This window comes from Entelurus aequoreus, linkage group LG15 (genome assembly GCF_033978785.1).
Source record: "Entelurus aequoreus isolate RoL-2023_Sb linkage group LG15, RoL_Eaeq_v1.1, whole genome shotgun sequence".
Taxonomy (NCBI): Eukaryota; Metazoa; Chordata; class Actinopteri; order Syngnathiformes; family Syngnathidae; genus Entelurus; species Entelurus aequoreus.
The window spans coordinates 12,480,873-12,498,062 of record NC_084745.1 but is presented as its reverse complement, the minus strand read 5'-3'; the positions used below and the strand labels follow the sequence as shown (position 1 = coordinate 12,498,062).

At 35.1% G+C, this 17,190-nt stretch overlaps 1 protein-coding gene across 3 annotated transcripts; it reads right to left on the bottom strand.

Annotated features, from left to right (window-relative positions):
• Positions 1-2,620: 2,620 nt before the first annotated feature.
• On the bottom strand, positions 2,621-12,184 carry tagln3b (transgelin 3b). Of its 3 annotated transcripts, XM_062020871.1 has the most exons (5): positions 10,135-10,950; positions 7,221-7,421; positions 3,473-3,647; positions 3,304-3,406; positions 2,621-3,231 (listed from the first exon to the last, which is right to left on the bottom strand). In XM_062020871.1, exons 2-5 carry the CDS (start codon positions 7,398-7,400, stop codon positions 3,090-3,092), a joined length of 600 nt encoding a protein of 199 aa, XP_061876855.1. In that variant the 5' UTR covers positions 7,401-7,421; positions 10,135-10,950; the 3' UTR covers positions 2,621-3,089. The 3 variants fall into 3 exon arrangements, with proteins under 3 accessions (XP_061876855.1, XP_061876853.1, XP_061876854.1); XM_062020869.1 differs by having other exon boundaries at positions 3,304-3,647; positions 10,135-12,184; XM_062020870.1 differs by lacking the exon at positions 10,135-10,950 and having other exon boundaries at positions 3,304-3,647; positions 7,221-8,229.
• Between the last annotated feature and the right edge of the window lie 5,006 nt (positions 12,185-17,190).

Sequence of the window (17,190 nt, the reverse complement as noted above, 5' to 3'; positions counted from 1 at the left end):
ACATCACTCTATGATTATTTATTACTTTCATAAGAAACATTTAATTTTAGATCGAAATTCCTAAGTAATTTGACAATATTTGCTCACACAGCGTGAGGGCATCTCTTGTGCGCTGCCCCCTATAGGTCACCCCGGACATTTTGGCGAAACTAACGTTTTCTTTTTATTGGATTGTATTGATTTTTAATTGAAATAATTCATCACGGTTGAACTCGAATACATTTTTGTGCAACCTACAGACTAAAATATGCTCTCACGTTACGTAGCTTGCAACTCTCTTCCAAACCACTAGAGGCAATGTTTTCCACCACAAATCTCATTATCTCGCTAGCAGCTTTCTGCGTGGACTCAAGCTACGAGATCCACATTGTTGTTGGAGCTAGAACTCATCATTTTGAAACAACGCTTACTTTCATTTTATATAGCGCTACAAAACCGGAGGATAAGGTTGCCTGTGTGACCCCTGAACGCGGAAATAAAGTTATAAAAAAGATGACCAATCACAACTCAACAGTCCGTGTCGCCGTTGACACAGGGTTATAATTTTATTTCGGATGGGGGAGGAGCCAGCCGGCGTCAGTCATTTGGTAACCGGGACTAAGATTCCGATTTTTACGGAATTGTTCAAATTAATTTCCATTTTGTTTTTCTAGTCCACTGCGACCCCTAGAGGGAAAAGCGGTAGAAAATGGATGGATAGTTTCGATCTCTGACCAGAAGAAATAGCCACCCAACAACAAAGACCGAATAGTTACCACCAACAAAGAAGAAATAGTAGGTGAACAATGAAGAAGAACTAGCATCCGCCAAAGAAGAAAAAATAGTCGCCAATGAAGAAGAAATATTCGCCAAACAACGAAGGAGAAATAGCAGACACCAACAAAGAGGAAATAGCCGCCGAACAACAAAGAAGAAATAGCCACAGAAAAACTAAGAAGAAATAGTCGCCACCAACGAAGAAGAAATAGTAATCAAACAAAGAAGAAGAAATAGCCGCAGCCAACCAAGAAGAAATAATCGCCTAACAACAAAGAAAAAAACGTCGGCAAACAACAAAGAACAAATAGTCAGCAAACAACGAAGAAGAAATAGCTGTGAACAACAAAGAAATGGTTGCTGCCAAAGAAGAATCCCGCCATCAGTGTGTGAATGTGTGTGTGAGTGGATGAATGTGGAAATACTGTCAAAGCGCTTTGAGTACCTTGAAGGTAGAAAAGCGCTATACAAGTATAACCCATTTATCATTTATTTATAAGAAGGAATCGTCGCCAAAGAATGAGGAAGAAATTGTCGCCACCAAGGAAGAGGAAATAATTGCCGTCAAAGAAGAAATAACCGTCAAACAGCAAAGAAGAAATATCTGCCGAGCAACAAAGAAGAAATGGTCGCCGCCAATGAATAAGTCGTTGCTGAACAAGAAGAAAAAATCATAGAACAAAGAAATAGTCGCCAAAGAATGAGGAATAAATTGCTGCCAAAGAAGAATAGCCACCAACTAAAAATAGTAAACAAACAATGAAGGAGAAAGAGCCGACGCCAACCAAGATGAAATGGTCGCCTACAAAGAAGAAACAGTTGCCAAACATAAAAGAAGAAACAGTTGCCAAACATAAAAGAAGAAAGTCACATAACCACGAAGAAGAAATAGTTGGCGAACAATGAAGAAGGAATAGTCAGTGAACAACAAAGAACAAATGGTCGCCATCAACAAAGAAGTAGTTGCTGAACAAGAAGAATAAATAGTCATAGAACAACAAAGAGGAAATAGTCGCCAAAATATGAGGAAGAAATGGTCGCCACCAAGGAAGAGTAAACAATTGCCCCCAAAGAAGAAAAAATAGCCACCAACTAAAATTAGTCAACGAACAACGACGAAGAACTAGCAGACGCCAACCAAGACGAAACGGCTGCCTTCAAAGAAGAAACAGTTTATGAACATCGAAGAACAAATAGCTGCCGAACAACAAAGAAGAAATGGTCGCCACCAATGAAGAAGTAGTTGCTGAAAAAAAAGAAATCGTCTCCAAAAATGAGGAAGAAATGGTCGCCTCCAAGGAAGAGGAAATAATTGCCGCCAAAGAAGAAGAAATAGCCGCCAAGTAAAAATAGTCATCGACCAAAGAAGAAGAAATAGCCGACGCCAACCAAGAAGAAATAGCCGCCTACAAAGAAGAAACTGCTGAACATCGAAGAAGAAACAGTCGGCTAACAACGAAAAAGAAATAGCCGCCAATGAAGAAAAAAATAGTCGCCGAACAACAAAGAAATAGCTGCTGAACAAGAAGAAGTAGTCACAGAACAACAAATAAGAAATAGTTGCTAACAAATAAGAAATAGTTGCTAACAAAGAAGAAATAGTTGTTGAACAACGAAAAATAAATAGTTGCCACCAACGAAGAAGTGTTTGAAAGCACTCCAAAAAACAACAAAAAAGGCTGTTGTGTGGTAAAGAAGAGGATTTATGATAACTTGGATGAAGACCCTGCCTGTTAAAGAATCGGAATCGTTAGGAATTTAAACGAGGAAGCGGAATCGATCAAATTGAAACCTGCAAGCTTGGTGAGGCTAGAGCATATTTCAGCCTTCAGCCAGACGGTGTCAGCAAAAATCCACACGGACATCTGATCACATCCTTTATTTCCTGCCAGTAAATATAAACAAAGTGAAAAATACAAACATAAAAGTGCACATGACACTGACTCGCTAGCTCATAACACACCTCCACGCCATCTTATTTAAAAAAAAACTAATTATAGCATCAACAGAAATGTACTACGGTTGCAGGCCAGTCCACCAGGACCCGGTCCTGGTCTAGAAGCCATGAAGCAGGCACGAGGTGAAGAGGAATACTGCGACACACCCCGTCAGCCAGTGTGATCGCTAAAGGTGAGGAAGAATACATGGCATGCTTTGACGGCACATGAGGAACACGCATGGCCTGAGGATCATCAGGTTTTACTCTAACATGAAATAAGAAAAGGTACGGAGACAGTTTGAGGTAAGTGAGTTCTGCAAACGGGAGAGAGGCTCCGAGCTACACAGGCAGCAGGTTAGTAGAAACAAGCAAGCTAGAGCAGGAAGGTGCTGGTCTACATGATCTGGCGGTGCATACCGTAGCCCGTCATACCCGACTGGGAGGCGCCGCGGTTGCTTCCCATCTGCAGGCTGATCAGACTCTGGCCTTGGCGCAGCTGCTCCTCCGTGAACTCTCTCCGGTAGCCCTGGGCTTTCCTGCACCGCCCAACGGGAGTTAGACTGGGGGCGGGGGGGGACCCACACGGACGTAGAGAGGAGGCAGTTTACCTGTGGAACCAGTCCGGGTCTCCTTTGTACTGCCCGTCGTCCTTGGTGACGGCCACGTTCCCCAGGGCCATGAGGGTCCTCTGCACGGCGGCCATGTCCTTCCCTGCGTGACACCGCCGGTTGACAGGAAGCCCAACACAAAGATGGCGTGGAGCGTCTGAGGGTTTACCTTCCCAGAGGTCGACCGTCTGGAATATGTCAGTGGTGGTGACGCCGTAGGCCTCTGCCGCCTGCAGGAACAGCGAGATCTTCTCCATTTGCTTGAAGGCCATTTGGGATTCTGGAATCTTCTTGATGGGCTCCTTGCCCTTCGGATGGAGGCTGTTGATGAGTCGGCACAGGATCTGGAAACAACAACATCAAATACACGACTTCATCAGGTCTAATTCATTTTTACAAATATAGTGCAGTCATACCTCAGAATAAGAGCTCACTATATATTTTTGGACAATAAGGCGCTACTTTTTACCTATGCTTTGACCCATGCAGCTTATAAAACGGTGCAGCTAATTTATCCATTTTTCTCCCGTGATGTTTTGTATTCAATAAATAGCTTCCAACACTAGAAAGGTGTGTTATTGCTTGTGCTGTACTGCCAACTTAAGCCGCTACTTTTTACCTATGCTTTGCACCCTGCAGCTTATAAAACGGTGCAGCTAATTTATCCATTTTTCTCCCGTGATGTTTTGTATTCAATAAATAGCTTCCAACACTAGAAAGGTGTGTTATTGCTTGTGCTGTACTGCCATCTTAAGCCGCTACTTTTTACCTATGCTTTGCACCCTGCAGCTTATAAAACGGTGCAGCTAATTTATCGATTTTTCTTTCGTGATGTTTTTTATTCAACAAATAGTTTCCAACACTACAAATGTGTGTTATTGCTTGTGCTGTAGTGCCATCTTTTGAATGAGTTCGCTCACTGCTGTTGCTGCAGCTTGAAAATGTACTTCCTGTTTTTTGCCTTGAACCGAAAGTATTTTGCATTTCGTCTATTTGTCCACAGCGTTTCTATTCCGAATGATTCTTCTTCAAGCAACGTTTGTAAGCTATCTTATGGACTAGTTTGCCCGCTGCAGATGTTCTTCCATTTACGGGTAGTGCTTTTTTTTCTCCATGTGTTCGTGTTCTATTTGTATGGATTCTTCATTTATCACTCCAAGCAACGCTTGTAAATTTTTGCAATATAACTAAAACGATTCTTACTTACTAAACCCTCACGTGTGACGTCTGTAGGAGTGTTTTCATGCATATCTGTACGGGCTATCGTAACGTAATCAAGCTGGCGTCGTTTGCATTAGCTAATATGCCAACACGTTTAGGAGTGTCTGTGTTAGCATTATTAACTAACAATGGCATTCTTTTTGTATTGTTTCAGTTACGTAAATTCACCAAAACACCACTGTGGAGTTATGGAGTGTGTTTAGCTGATTGGAGAGCGAGCTTCCGCAGCTAGTGGATCCATGACGATGACTTCTGTTTTGTTTGATCAGCCATTTTGTGTTACAGACACCATTTGGAAGCAATTTAGGTATGTAAATAAGCATGTTCAAAATATTTCTGTGTCAATAACGTATTTATATGAGGCTTATAGTCCGGGGCGGCTTGTATACTGGTGCACTCTATAATCCCCAAAAAATTGTATTATTAATAGAAACTAAGAGTTTGGTTACTTATTAAATAGGGATATATACAAAAAAAAGATTCACATATAACCAAATGACAAAAGGGCTGGTGCTTAAGCAGTGGTTATTACTATCTACTTCACTAATTATTCTTAAACAGTGGTTATTACTATCTACTTCACTAATTATGCTTAAACAGTGGTTATTACTATCTACTTCACTAATTATTATTAAGCAGTGGTTATTACTATCTACTTCACTAATTATTCTTAAGCAGTGGTTATTACTATCTACTTCACTAATTATTATTAAGCAGTGGTTATTACTATCTACTTCACTAATTATTCTTAAACAGTGGTTATTACTATCTACTTCACTAATTATTCTTAAACAGTGGTTATTACTATCTACTTCACTAATTATTCTTAAGCAGTGGTTATTACTATCTACTTCACTAATTATGCTTAAACAGTGGTTATTACTATCTACTGCACTAATTATTCTTAAACAGTGGTTATTACTATCTACTTCATTGATTATTCTTAAGCAGTGGTTATTACTATCTACTTCACTAATTATGCTTAAACAGTGGTTATTACTATCTACTGCACTAATTATTCTTAAACAGTGGTTATTACTATCTACTTCATTGATTATTCTTAAGCAGTGGTTATTACTATCTACTGCACTAATAATCTTAAACAGTGGTTATTACTATCTACTTCACTAATTATGCTTAAACAGTGGTTATTACTATCTACTGCACTAATATTCTTAAACAGTGGTTATTACTATCTACTTCACTAATTATTCTTAAGCAGTGGTTATTACTATCTACTGCACTAATATTCTTAAACAGTGGTTATTACTATCTACTTCACTAATTATTATTAAGCAGTGGTTATTACTATCTACTTCACTAATTATGCTTAAACAGTGGTTATTACTATCTACTGCACTAATTATTCTTAAACAGTGGTTATTACTATCTACTTCATTGATTATTCTTAAGCAGTGGTTATTACTATCTACTTCACTAATTATGCTTAAACAGTGGTTATTACTATCTATTTCACTAATTATTCTTAAGCAGTGGTTATTACTATCTACTTCACTAATTATTCTTAAACAGCGGTTATTACTATCTACTTCACTAATTATTCTTAAACAGCGGTTATTACTATCTACTTCACTAATTATTCTTAAACAGTGGTTATTACTATCTACTTCACTAATTATTCTTAAACAGCGGTTATTACTATCTACTTCACTAATTATTCTTAAGCAGTGGTAACTATCTACTTCACTAATTATTCTTAAACAGTGGTTATTACTATCTACTTCACTAATTATTCTTAAACAGCGGTTATTACTATCTACTTCACTAATTATTCTTAAGCAGTGGTAACTATCTACTTCACTAATTATTCTTAAACAGCGGTTATTACTATCTACTTCACTAATTATTCTTAAACAGTGGTTATTACTATCTACTTCACTAATTATGCTTAAACAGTGGTTATTACTATCTACTGCACTAATAATCTTAAACAGTGGTTATTACTATCTACTTCATTGATTATTCTTAAGCAGTGGTTATTACTATCTACTTCACTAATTATTCTTAAGCAGTGGTTATTACTATCTACTTCACTAATTATTATTAAGCAGTGGTTATTACTATCTACTTCACTAATTATTCTTAAACAGTGGTTATTACTATCTACTTCACTAATTATTCTTAAGCAGTGGTTATTACTATCTACTTCACTAATTATTCTTAAACAGTGGTTATTACTATCTATTTCACTAATTATTATTAAGTAGTGGTTGTTACTAACTACTTAACTAATTATTATTAAGTAGTGGTTATTACTAACTACTTCACTAATTATAATTTTTTTGAATACCAATTAAAAAAAGGCAGATACCGATATATGTCAAAATATCAGTGCTGATTATAGGCCCAGCCGATAATCGGTCTCTATTAAAAACGTTCCTCTGTTTGGTGCCAAAACACTGGCATTGATACAAAGTGGATATTTTTTTAAATTATGTGATAAAATCAGGAAGTAGACTGTGAAAAACAACAAGAATAAAACATTTCGATGCCAAAGCTTATTGTCAGTGTTCTGGCTCCATACTTTCATGAAGCTGTAAGCGTTTGGAATAAAACTTAAATTAAATACATGAGGAGTTATTTTATGTGTGTTGTCCCACACTTCACAGCAACAGCTGATCAAATGTTGCTGCCTCTCCTGTCTTTTATCATCTGATATCTTTTCTTCCACTCACTATTCCGTCCATCAGCCATTGCTGGAAGCCCTGCCTGCCCGTCGCAGGCTTCTCCACGCCGCCTCCACACTGGGCCACGATCCAGTCCACCAGCCTCTGCTCCAGGTCCGGGTCGTACTTCTGCTCGATCTTCTCCTGCACCTCCCGGCTCAGTCCGTAACTGGGTCCTCTGTTCGCCATAGCAACGGTCCCAACACTCACCTAGGGGGAACACGCACACACACAAAACTTAGAGCAGAGATCCTCAAACTGTGGTACGTGTGCTCTATCTAGTGGTATGCCACAGAATCACTTGAATAAAGTACTTATATTGCTATATTCAAACACAGTGTGACTGTTCAAACTGTGTGTAGTTACAGTGGCCAAAAAGAGTAAATCTACTTGCAAAACTACAATATCTGCCTTGGTTTTAATGAATACTTAGGCCTACTACGCTACTGTATTTTAATGTTGCTCAATATGGTGGTACTTGTGTTTTCTGAGGTGGTTTGAGAACCACATGTTTACAACACAAAATTAGGGAAACCTGCACAATACAAGATAGGTGAATACAAAGATCATTTGACAATGTTTATTACATGTCAGTATTATGCCAAATTAATAAACATATTGTTACATGGTACGTCATTTAAAGCAGGGGTGGCCAGCGTGTGGCCCGGGGGCCATTTGCAACACGCAGTTTAATTTTAACGGGCCGCAGCACATTCTAAAAATACTATTAAAAAAAACTAAACATAAATAATGGAATAAAACAAACAGGTGAAATTAAACAATACAAAATTGCAATGTTGACTCTCAAAGCTACCATGCAGGCTGTTTTCTTTAAAACTGTCATTGATCAAAAAATATGTAATAACATCAATTAATTAATTAAATATAATAATAATGAATCAATGTTATGAATTATTGATCTATTCAAGGCTCCAATTACTTCACATCAAATGTCCCACTTGTGTGTTTGCCATATAAAAAAAAGTTTTCTTTGACAAAAACCGCATTAAAAAGGCGCTATATAAATCTAATCCAGTAATATTATTATTATTATTATTATTATTACTATAAACAAACAAAAAACATTAAAAAAAATGTTTTTAAGTATTATTGGCAGATAGGTCTGAAGTTATTCTAGAGATTTAAGCGTTGTAAAAAAAAATAATTTTTTTAACACTTTTATGAGTGCCGCTCTTTTGTATCCCTGAGAATTTTAGTGGGATATTTTTTTCAAACTGTCATTGTTAAAAAAATAATTAAAAAATTAATACTGACTCAAAATCAATGTTATAAATTATTGACCTATTCAAGGCTCCAAATACTTCACATTAAATATTCCACTTTGAAATATTTTTTGGAGACATTATTGCATATTTTGTGTGTTTGCCATTAAAAACATGTTTTCTTTGACAAAAAGGGCATGAATTAGCATCAAACATTTCACTTTGGAAATCTTTTTGAGGAAAATATTGCATATTTTGTGTTTTTACCATAAAATCAGGGTTTTGAAAAAAAAAAGGCATAAAACATTTGTTTATATTATTAAAATTGACAGATCTGAAGTTGATCTAGAGATTAACGCTTTGAATAATATAAATAAATATATATATATATATATATATATATATATATATACATACACACACACAAAAATACACACAAAAATACATATAAATATATATATATATATATATATATATATATATATATATATATATATATATATATATATATATATATATATATATATATATATATATATATATATATATATATATATATATATATATACATATACATATAAATAACTTAACACTTTTATAAGTGGGCCCTTTTGATCTTTAATACATTTAGTGGGATTTCATTTTAAATCTGTCATTGCTCAAAAAATAATGAATTAAAATCAATGTTGTTATAAATGATTTACCTATTTAAGGCTCCAAATACTTCACATCGAATATTCCACTTTGAAAATCTTTTAGAGAAAATATTGCATATTTTGTGTTTTTACCATTAAAAATAGGGTTTTGACAAAAAGGGTATAAAACATATTTTAAAAAAATCTTAAAATCGACATATAGACCTGAACCTGATCTAGAGATGTAAGTTTTGAATAAGAAAAACATAAAAAAAATTAATATATGACTTATATTTAACGCTTATATAAGTGGGCCCTTCTGGATCCATAAGAATTTTAGTAGGATTATTTTTTAACTGTCATTGCTCCAAAAAATAATAATTGTAATTAATTAGTTAATTACCTATTTAAGGCTCCAATTACTTTACATATTTTTGGGGTAAATATTACACAAAAAGGGCATAAAACAGTTAAACAAATAACAAATAGATCTGAAGTTAATCTAGAGTTCTGCGTTAAATTTAAAAAAAGACCCATTTTTAACCTTTTCAGGTCCCCAGAACCCAAACTTGAGTGGAGCCCTAAAGGTGAAAAAAATCTGCGTTTTATTGGTTTTGAAAATAAAAAATAACAACATGCTTTGACTTTTCAGTGGCAAAAGTTCAAGCTAACCGGCCTTGCATTGTGCAGGCGTACCTAATAAAGCGCAGCATCATCTCAGGAGGGGGGAGGGCTGGAGGCTGGAAGGGTGTGGTCCCTGCCTGGCAGATGTCCCATAGAGGGACTTGGTCGCTATGGCGACCGTGTCAATCGAAGCCGTTTTCCGGCATGCTGTAAAAGCGCAACGCAAATGAGAGGATGCACATTGCGCAGCGTTTCTATTTATAGCCTGCGGGAGAAGACTCAATCATGTGGGACATTTAAAAGAATACGTGTCCACTTCCGTGCAACAGGAACTATGTTTTTACAATGTGACATGAGCCAAAGTCAAATGAGCAATTAGCCATGATAAACACACACACATACACCAACACACACACACACAGGAGGGTTTTCTGTACTCACAGGAGAGGATCAGTGCTCGTCAATTCCACGCAGGATACTGCTGGAGCATCCATGAAGGGCAGCACAGGCGTGTCGGGGCCGTCCAAGCTGGCTGTTTGTCGGTCTCAGTGTGTCCGGGAGGGGCGAGCCACGCCTTTTATACGGGCACCTCGTCCGGGGGGAGGAGGGTCTCAGGCAGGACCATGTGACCGGTCGCAGCCGGTCAGTGCAGCATGGAGCGAGGAGCAGCCGCACCATGGATGGTTGGCAACTACTATCATTCTGCCTTTACTGTGCCTCGTTAAGCAACGGTGAAAATGTTAGGAGAAAGAGCGAAAAGGTGTAAGGCGGGGGTCTCGAACTCACTTTACCTGGGGGCCACTGCAGGTAGAGTCAGGGTGTATTCACTTCTGAACCCCAAGACTACACGTCTTAAAGGGGAACTGCACTTTTTAAAATCAAATATTCCACTCGTTTGCCATATAAAACACAAGTTTTCTTTGACAAAAAGGGCATAAAACAAACAAAAAACATACAAATTTGAAAACAGATCTGAAGCTAAACTAGAGATTTAAGCGTTGTAATTAAAATTTAAAATATAGAACTTATTTTTTTTAAACTTTTGAGTGGATTCCAGATAATTATACTGGGATATTTTTAACCTGTCATTGCTTAAAAAAAGAATAATTGATCTATTCAAGCTTCCAATTAATTCACATTAACTATTCCACTTTGAAAGTGTGTATTTTTATAATAAAAAACTGGGTTTTCTCTGACAAAAAGGGCATAAAACATGCTTTTAATGTAGACCTGAAGTTGATGTGCGATTAAAAATAATAATAAAATAAATTTAAAAAATAAAAAGAAGAAGAATATACGACTAATTTCTAACACTTTTATAAGGGGGCCCTTTTGGATCCCTAAACATTTTAGTGGGATTTTCTTTTAAACGGTTATTGCACAAAAAAATATAATGCATTCAAATACATTTTGTAAATTGTTGACCTATTCAAAGCTCCAATTCAAATAAAAAATTCCAATATTAAATATTTTTTGGGAAAATATTGCATCTTTTATGTGTTTGCCATAAAATAAAAATGTTCTTTGATAAAAGGGCATAAAAAAACATGCAAAAATAATTTTAAAAATTAATTAACGGGTAGATCACAAGTTGATCTAGACTTTAGAGACTTAAAGGGGAACTGCACTTTTTTGGGGGGAATTTTGCCTATCGTTCACAATCATTATGAAAGACATGACGGATGGATTTTTTAAATTTTAATGCATTCTACCTCGTAAATAAAAGCCCAAGGTCCACTATTTGTCCCATAAAACCCAATAAAAAAACATCCAAAAAGCGCCAACAATACCCCATTTACATTTCAGGACTTGAATATTAACCAAGTGTTGGCGGTATTGTTATTATAAGCACTAACTTTCGTGTTTCCTTCCTCGTCATAAATCATGCCTCTCCCCTGGATAGTAGAAGGCTGAGGACGTATTCCGACGAGTTGGTACACTTTGACAGCCAATTTAGACCCGGGAATGGCAAGAACGACACGAAAAAGATGTTTTCCACGAGGACGTTGAGTCACTCTTCATCTAAATGGGAATATATGAACATCCTAGCAGTCAGCATCCTAATGGCAGCGGACATTGTACAGTAAGTGATGTTTTATTATGTGTGTTGGCTCTCATGAAGTCTGCAGTGAGTAATTATCAGTGAAGAAGAAAATATAAAGTAGAAATTGTGATGCGTTATTGAAATGTGTGGCGAATGCTTAAAATTAGCAAATACATAATTATTAAATGTTATTATAAATGTTACTACATCACATATATACCTACTTTGAAAAATCAAGGAACGCAAGGGCCATTTTGATTTTTGTTTTAACAAAACAAAAAACTAATTCTATAAAAAGACATTATTAATCAAAACTTAGTGTCAGCTTTGGTTTATAGGTAGGGACGGGTGCCGTTAACATTTTAACTGATACGGTACCAATTTTATAATTTTTTCTTTTATGAAATTTAGATCAGATGTGTCAATTATACAATTAAAAAAGACGAAATGTTTGATGTCCTTTTTGTCAGAGAAAACCCAGTTTTTAATTATAAAAACACACATTTTCAAAGTGGAATATTTGATGTGAAGTAAATGGAGCCTTAAATAGGTGTAAAATTAATCTAAATGGGAATATATGAACATCCTAGCAGTCGGCATCCTAATGACTACATACCTTGTACAGTAAGTGATGTTTTATTATGCGTGCAAACATTGTGATGCGTTTTTGAAGTTAATGCGCCGCGTATGCTTAAAATGAGCAAAATACACAAATATTAAATGTTATTATAAATGTGCCGGTTACTACATTACATGTATACTTACTTAGAAAAATCAAAGGGACATTTTGACGTTTTTTTGTTTTGAAAAAAAAAAAAATTCTATAAAAAGACATTATTAATCAAAACAGACAAAATAGGTAGGGACGGGTGCTGTAAACACTTGAACTGATACGGTACCAATTCTCAATACCTGGGATCAATACCTGTACTCAATGGTACCAATTTTCGGTATTTGTTTTCATAAATGTTAATTGAAAATACAAAAATGTTAATGTGATATTTTAAAATGAGCTGATTATGATAACTGTGCTGTCCAAATCTTAGATTGTTTTCTTATTACATAAGACATTAGATGGCAGTGCAGTACAGGCTATCCATGGTATGTTGTCTAACCAGGAAGTAGCTTTTTCCAGGAAGCCGAATGTGGCATGTTGCGCCCTACAAATTGTTTGTACTGTATGTATTGCGCATATTACACACCAGCTGTTTGATTGTAACAGTAATCTTAGTCGTAGTTTCCTTTACCAAATTTGGAGGTGTTAAAATCGCTAGTGCTAATAGTAGCCAGTCTATGGCAAATCCAACGTGAATTAGCACCAAGATTGGAAGCACATTTGAAAGGGTGATGCCCTACTTTAGGTTTGAGCGTTTTGTACCAAGCATACTTGCTTTATTGCTGTTGTAAATGTCAACATTACTGAGAGGGAGTTTGGCTGAGTCCGCTCTGTGCTACTTGACTGATAGTTCACGTGGGTTTAGTCTGCAACCGGACGTGACGTCAAATAGAACAAAGGTATCAAAATAAGGCCCCGTTTGATTTTACATGAATTGACACCTGGTAGTACAGACGGAATTCGATCTGTGCCGATAAATGTACCGAATTCGGTACCCATCCTATTTATAAGTGACAGGTTGTATTATTATGAATCATTAATAATAACATTTGAGCTTTTTCCTTATTACATTATGTATTTTTACCCCTTATTCTTAGATTTTTAACATTGTTTTTTTCCCGACAATCCATCAAAACTCGCGCAAATGGTCCCTTGGCCGCACTTTGGACATCCCTGTAATAACTAATAGGAGCACAACTTGTCACCTATAGCACAAAGTTAAATTTTTTAGTTTACAGCTAATGTCTGTTTTTAACATTTTTTTTTTGGTACAAAATAAGAAAAAAATCAAAATGGCCCCTGCATTAAAAAAGAAAAAGAAAAAAATAAGTAATTTCTAACACTTTTTCTGTGGTCACAGGCGAAAGGATTGAACCAAATATGTTTAGGGCGGCATCTCAGTCATCTACCCTTAGCAAATCCAGAAATAATCTTTTAGTAGGGATGTCCAATAATGGCTTTTTGCTGATATCGGATATTCCGATATTGTCCAACTCTTAATTACCGATACCGATATCAACCGATACCGACATATACAGTCGTGGAATTAACACATTATTATGCTTAATTTGGACAACCAGGTATGGTGAAGATAAGGTCCCTTTTAAAAAATTCATAAAATAAGATAAATAAATTAAAAACATTTTCTTGAATAAAAAAGAAAGTAAAACAATAAAAAAATCAGTTACATAGAAACTAGTAATTAATGAAAATGAGTAAAATTAACTGTTAAAGGTTAGTATCATTAGTGGACCAGCAGCACGCACAATCATGTGTGCTTACGGACTGTATCCCTTGCAGACTGTATTGATATATATTGATATATAATGTAGGAACCAGAATATTAATAACAGAAAGAAACAACCCTTTTGTGTGAATGAGTGTAAATGGGGGAGGGAGATTTTTTGGGTTGGTGCACTAATTGTAAGTGTATCTTGTGTTTTTTATGTTGATTGAATAAAAAAAATAAAATAAAAAACAATACCGATAATTTCCAATATCACATTTTAAAGCATTTATCGGCCGATAATATCGGCAGGCCGATATAATCGGACATCTATATCTTTTAGCATTCACTACTTTGTTGGCTGGAAGTCACATTGTGTTCAATTGGAAGGCAACAGCGCCACCTGGCCACACCTGCTGGATTCAAGACGTTCTTTATTTTCTCAAACTAGAAAAGATTAGGCTGACATTGAATGGTTGTTCTGCAGAGTTTCTGAAATATTTGGGAGAGGCTGATCTCCAAATTAACCCTGATTGAAACAATTGAAGTGTGGGTGGTTGACGAGCCTTTGTTCTGCTTTTTTAAAATGTACATCTCTTTAAGGCCATTCAGGAATGCAGCTGTCTGTGGTTTTATGTTGACATCTCACTGTGGTTTCTTACATAATTTATTATCATTTTCTATTTTATTTTGCTTGTTAGGAAGAAAAAATTGCATTTGATGTATTTAACAACTTATGTCAACTGTATGTGTCTGAAAATGTATAAAGGTTTTTAAACATTTGATAATTTTTTTAAATTGTCTAAATAAAATTAAATACAATAATGACACCTGCTACATTTCATTGTGCAGATGTAAATATAATGAGTGTTCAGCACAATATTGCCTTGAAGTTACAACTCTGTGTTCTGGCTCTTTTGTATTTGTACTGTAATATCCGGGAATAGCGCGCTGTCGCTAACGTCGTTAATCTTCTTATTGCCACAGACACGCCTAAAATAGTTCATCCTTATTAGATCACCCGTCAAATCGTGCATAATGTAACCAAGATGTGGATTCTTTGTTCCCTCTAAAATATTTGGGGTTGTACTTAAATGACAATGCGTGCTTTAGAAGTCAACCAAATGATGCAGCATGTAGTAAATAAAATCCACCTGCTCATATTGGAGCAAAGTGCGGCCCGGGGGCCGTTTGGGGCTCACAGATATTTTTTAAAGGCCTGCGGGATGTTCTAAAAATACTAATTAGAAAAAGAAAAAAAAAATTGGAATAAAAGAGCAAACAGGTGAAATGTAACGAAAAAAGTTGCAATTTTGATTAATAACACAAAGTTGCTATGAAAACTGTTTTTTCTTTAAAACTGTCATTGCTCAAAAAAAATTATGAATTAAAATCAATGTTGTTATTTCACTTTGAAATATTTTTTGAGAAAAATATTGCATATTTTGTGTTTGCGCCATGAAAAACGTTTACTATGAAAAAAGGGCATAAAACTAATAATTTAATAAATGTATATATAATCGACAGATACTGTAAGTCCGTAGAGCAACTTGAGATCTAAGTGTTGAAAGTAAAAAAAATAAAAATGTCTGACTTATTTGAAATACCCAATAATTTTCGTAGGATATTTGGTTTTATGCTGTAATTGCACAAGAAATAATAATGAATTAAAATAAATTTTATGAATTGTTGATCTATTCCAATTCACATAAAAAATTCTACTTTGAAATATTTTTGGGGGAACATCTTGCATCTTTTACTACCTTTAAAGGTAGGGCATAAATCAAACGCAAAAATAATAAAAACGTATAATTAATGGATATATCTCATACATACATATACACATACTGTACATACACAACCACATATGCATACATACAGTCATGCATACTGTATAATCAGGTTTCATCAAACATTTATTAACGTTGTTTCCCTAGGGGAAACTGGGTAACACGGCACACTGACAAAAGCTTAACCTATTTTTACTATCACAATCTACAAGTTTAATACAGTTCGCTTCTTTTTCTACCCCCCCATTCATCTGCTTTCTTTTGTATTTCAAGTTATCATTAGATATATGTATTGTTGCATTTGATACAATTGTACTGTTGATAATAGAAGTAATTATTGTTATTATTCATTATCAATAGTGCTATTGCTATTTGTATTGCTCCATTTGTAGTGTAATAATGTTCATTGTCGTTTCTGTGTTATTAATATTTACTTCACTAATTGCTTCTCTGCTATCACTTTTACTATCATATTTGTATATATCATATTTGCTGATGCTGTTCTGTTGTTGTGGTTGTTATTGTTGTCTCTCTGTCTTATCCCTCTTTTGTCCCCGTGATTTCCCCCTCGGTCTTCCTTGTTTTTCTCTTTCTATCCCCTCCTGCTGCGGCCCGGCTGCGCCAAATAATAATATATTTCCATTTAATAAAGTCAAATACAAATAAGGCGACAAGAGAAGTATCCCACACTTCTCTTTTCTAAAGTAAATCTGGGCATCTACATCAACGATATGATTTGCCCGAGTAGCTGGACAGGACAAAAAAAAAAAAAAAAAAAGGATGATCAAGTTGATCTAGACTCAAGAGACTTAATGTCAAAAATACATTTTCTAAAATGTTTTTTTTCTTAAACTGTTGTTGCTCAAACAATAAAATATAAAATATTTAAGAAATAATAATCAAAATCAATGTTATAAATTATTGATCTATTCAAGGCTCCAATTACTTCACATCAAATATTCCACTTATTTGCCATATAAAACACATTTTCTTTGACAAAAAGGGCATAAAATAAACAAAAAAACACACACATTTGAAAAAGAAACCCCCAAACGTTTAATTGACAGATAGATCTGAAGCTGATCTAGATATTTAAGCGTTGTAATTAAATTATTATTCCCGAGAATTTTAGAGGGATATCTTTTAACCTGTCATTGCTTAAAAAAAGAATTATTGATCTATTCAAGGTTCCAATTAATTCACATTAAATATTCCACTTTGAAAATTTGTGTTTTTATAATAAAAAACAGGGTTTTTTTCTCTGACAAAAAGGGCATATTTTGAAATATTTTTGGGGAAAATATTGCATCTTTTTTTTCAG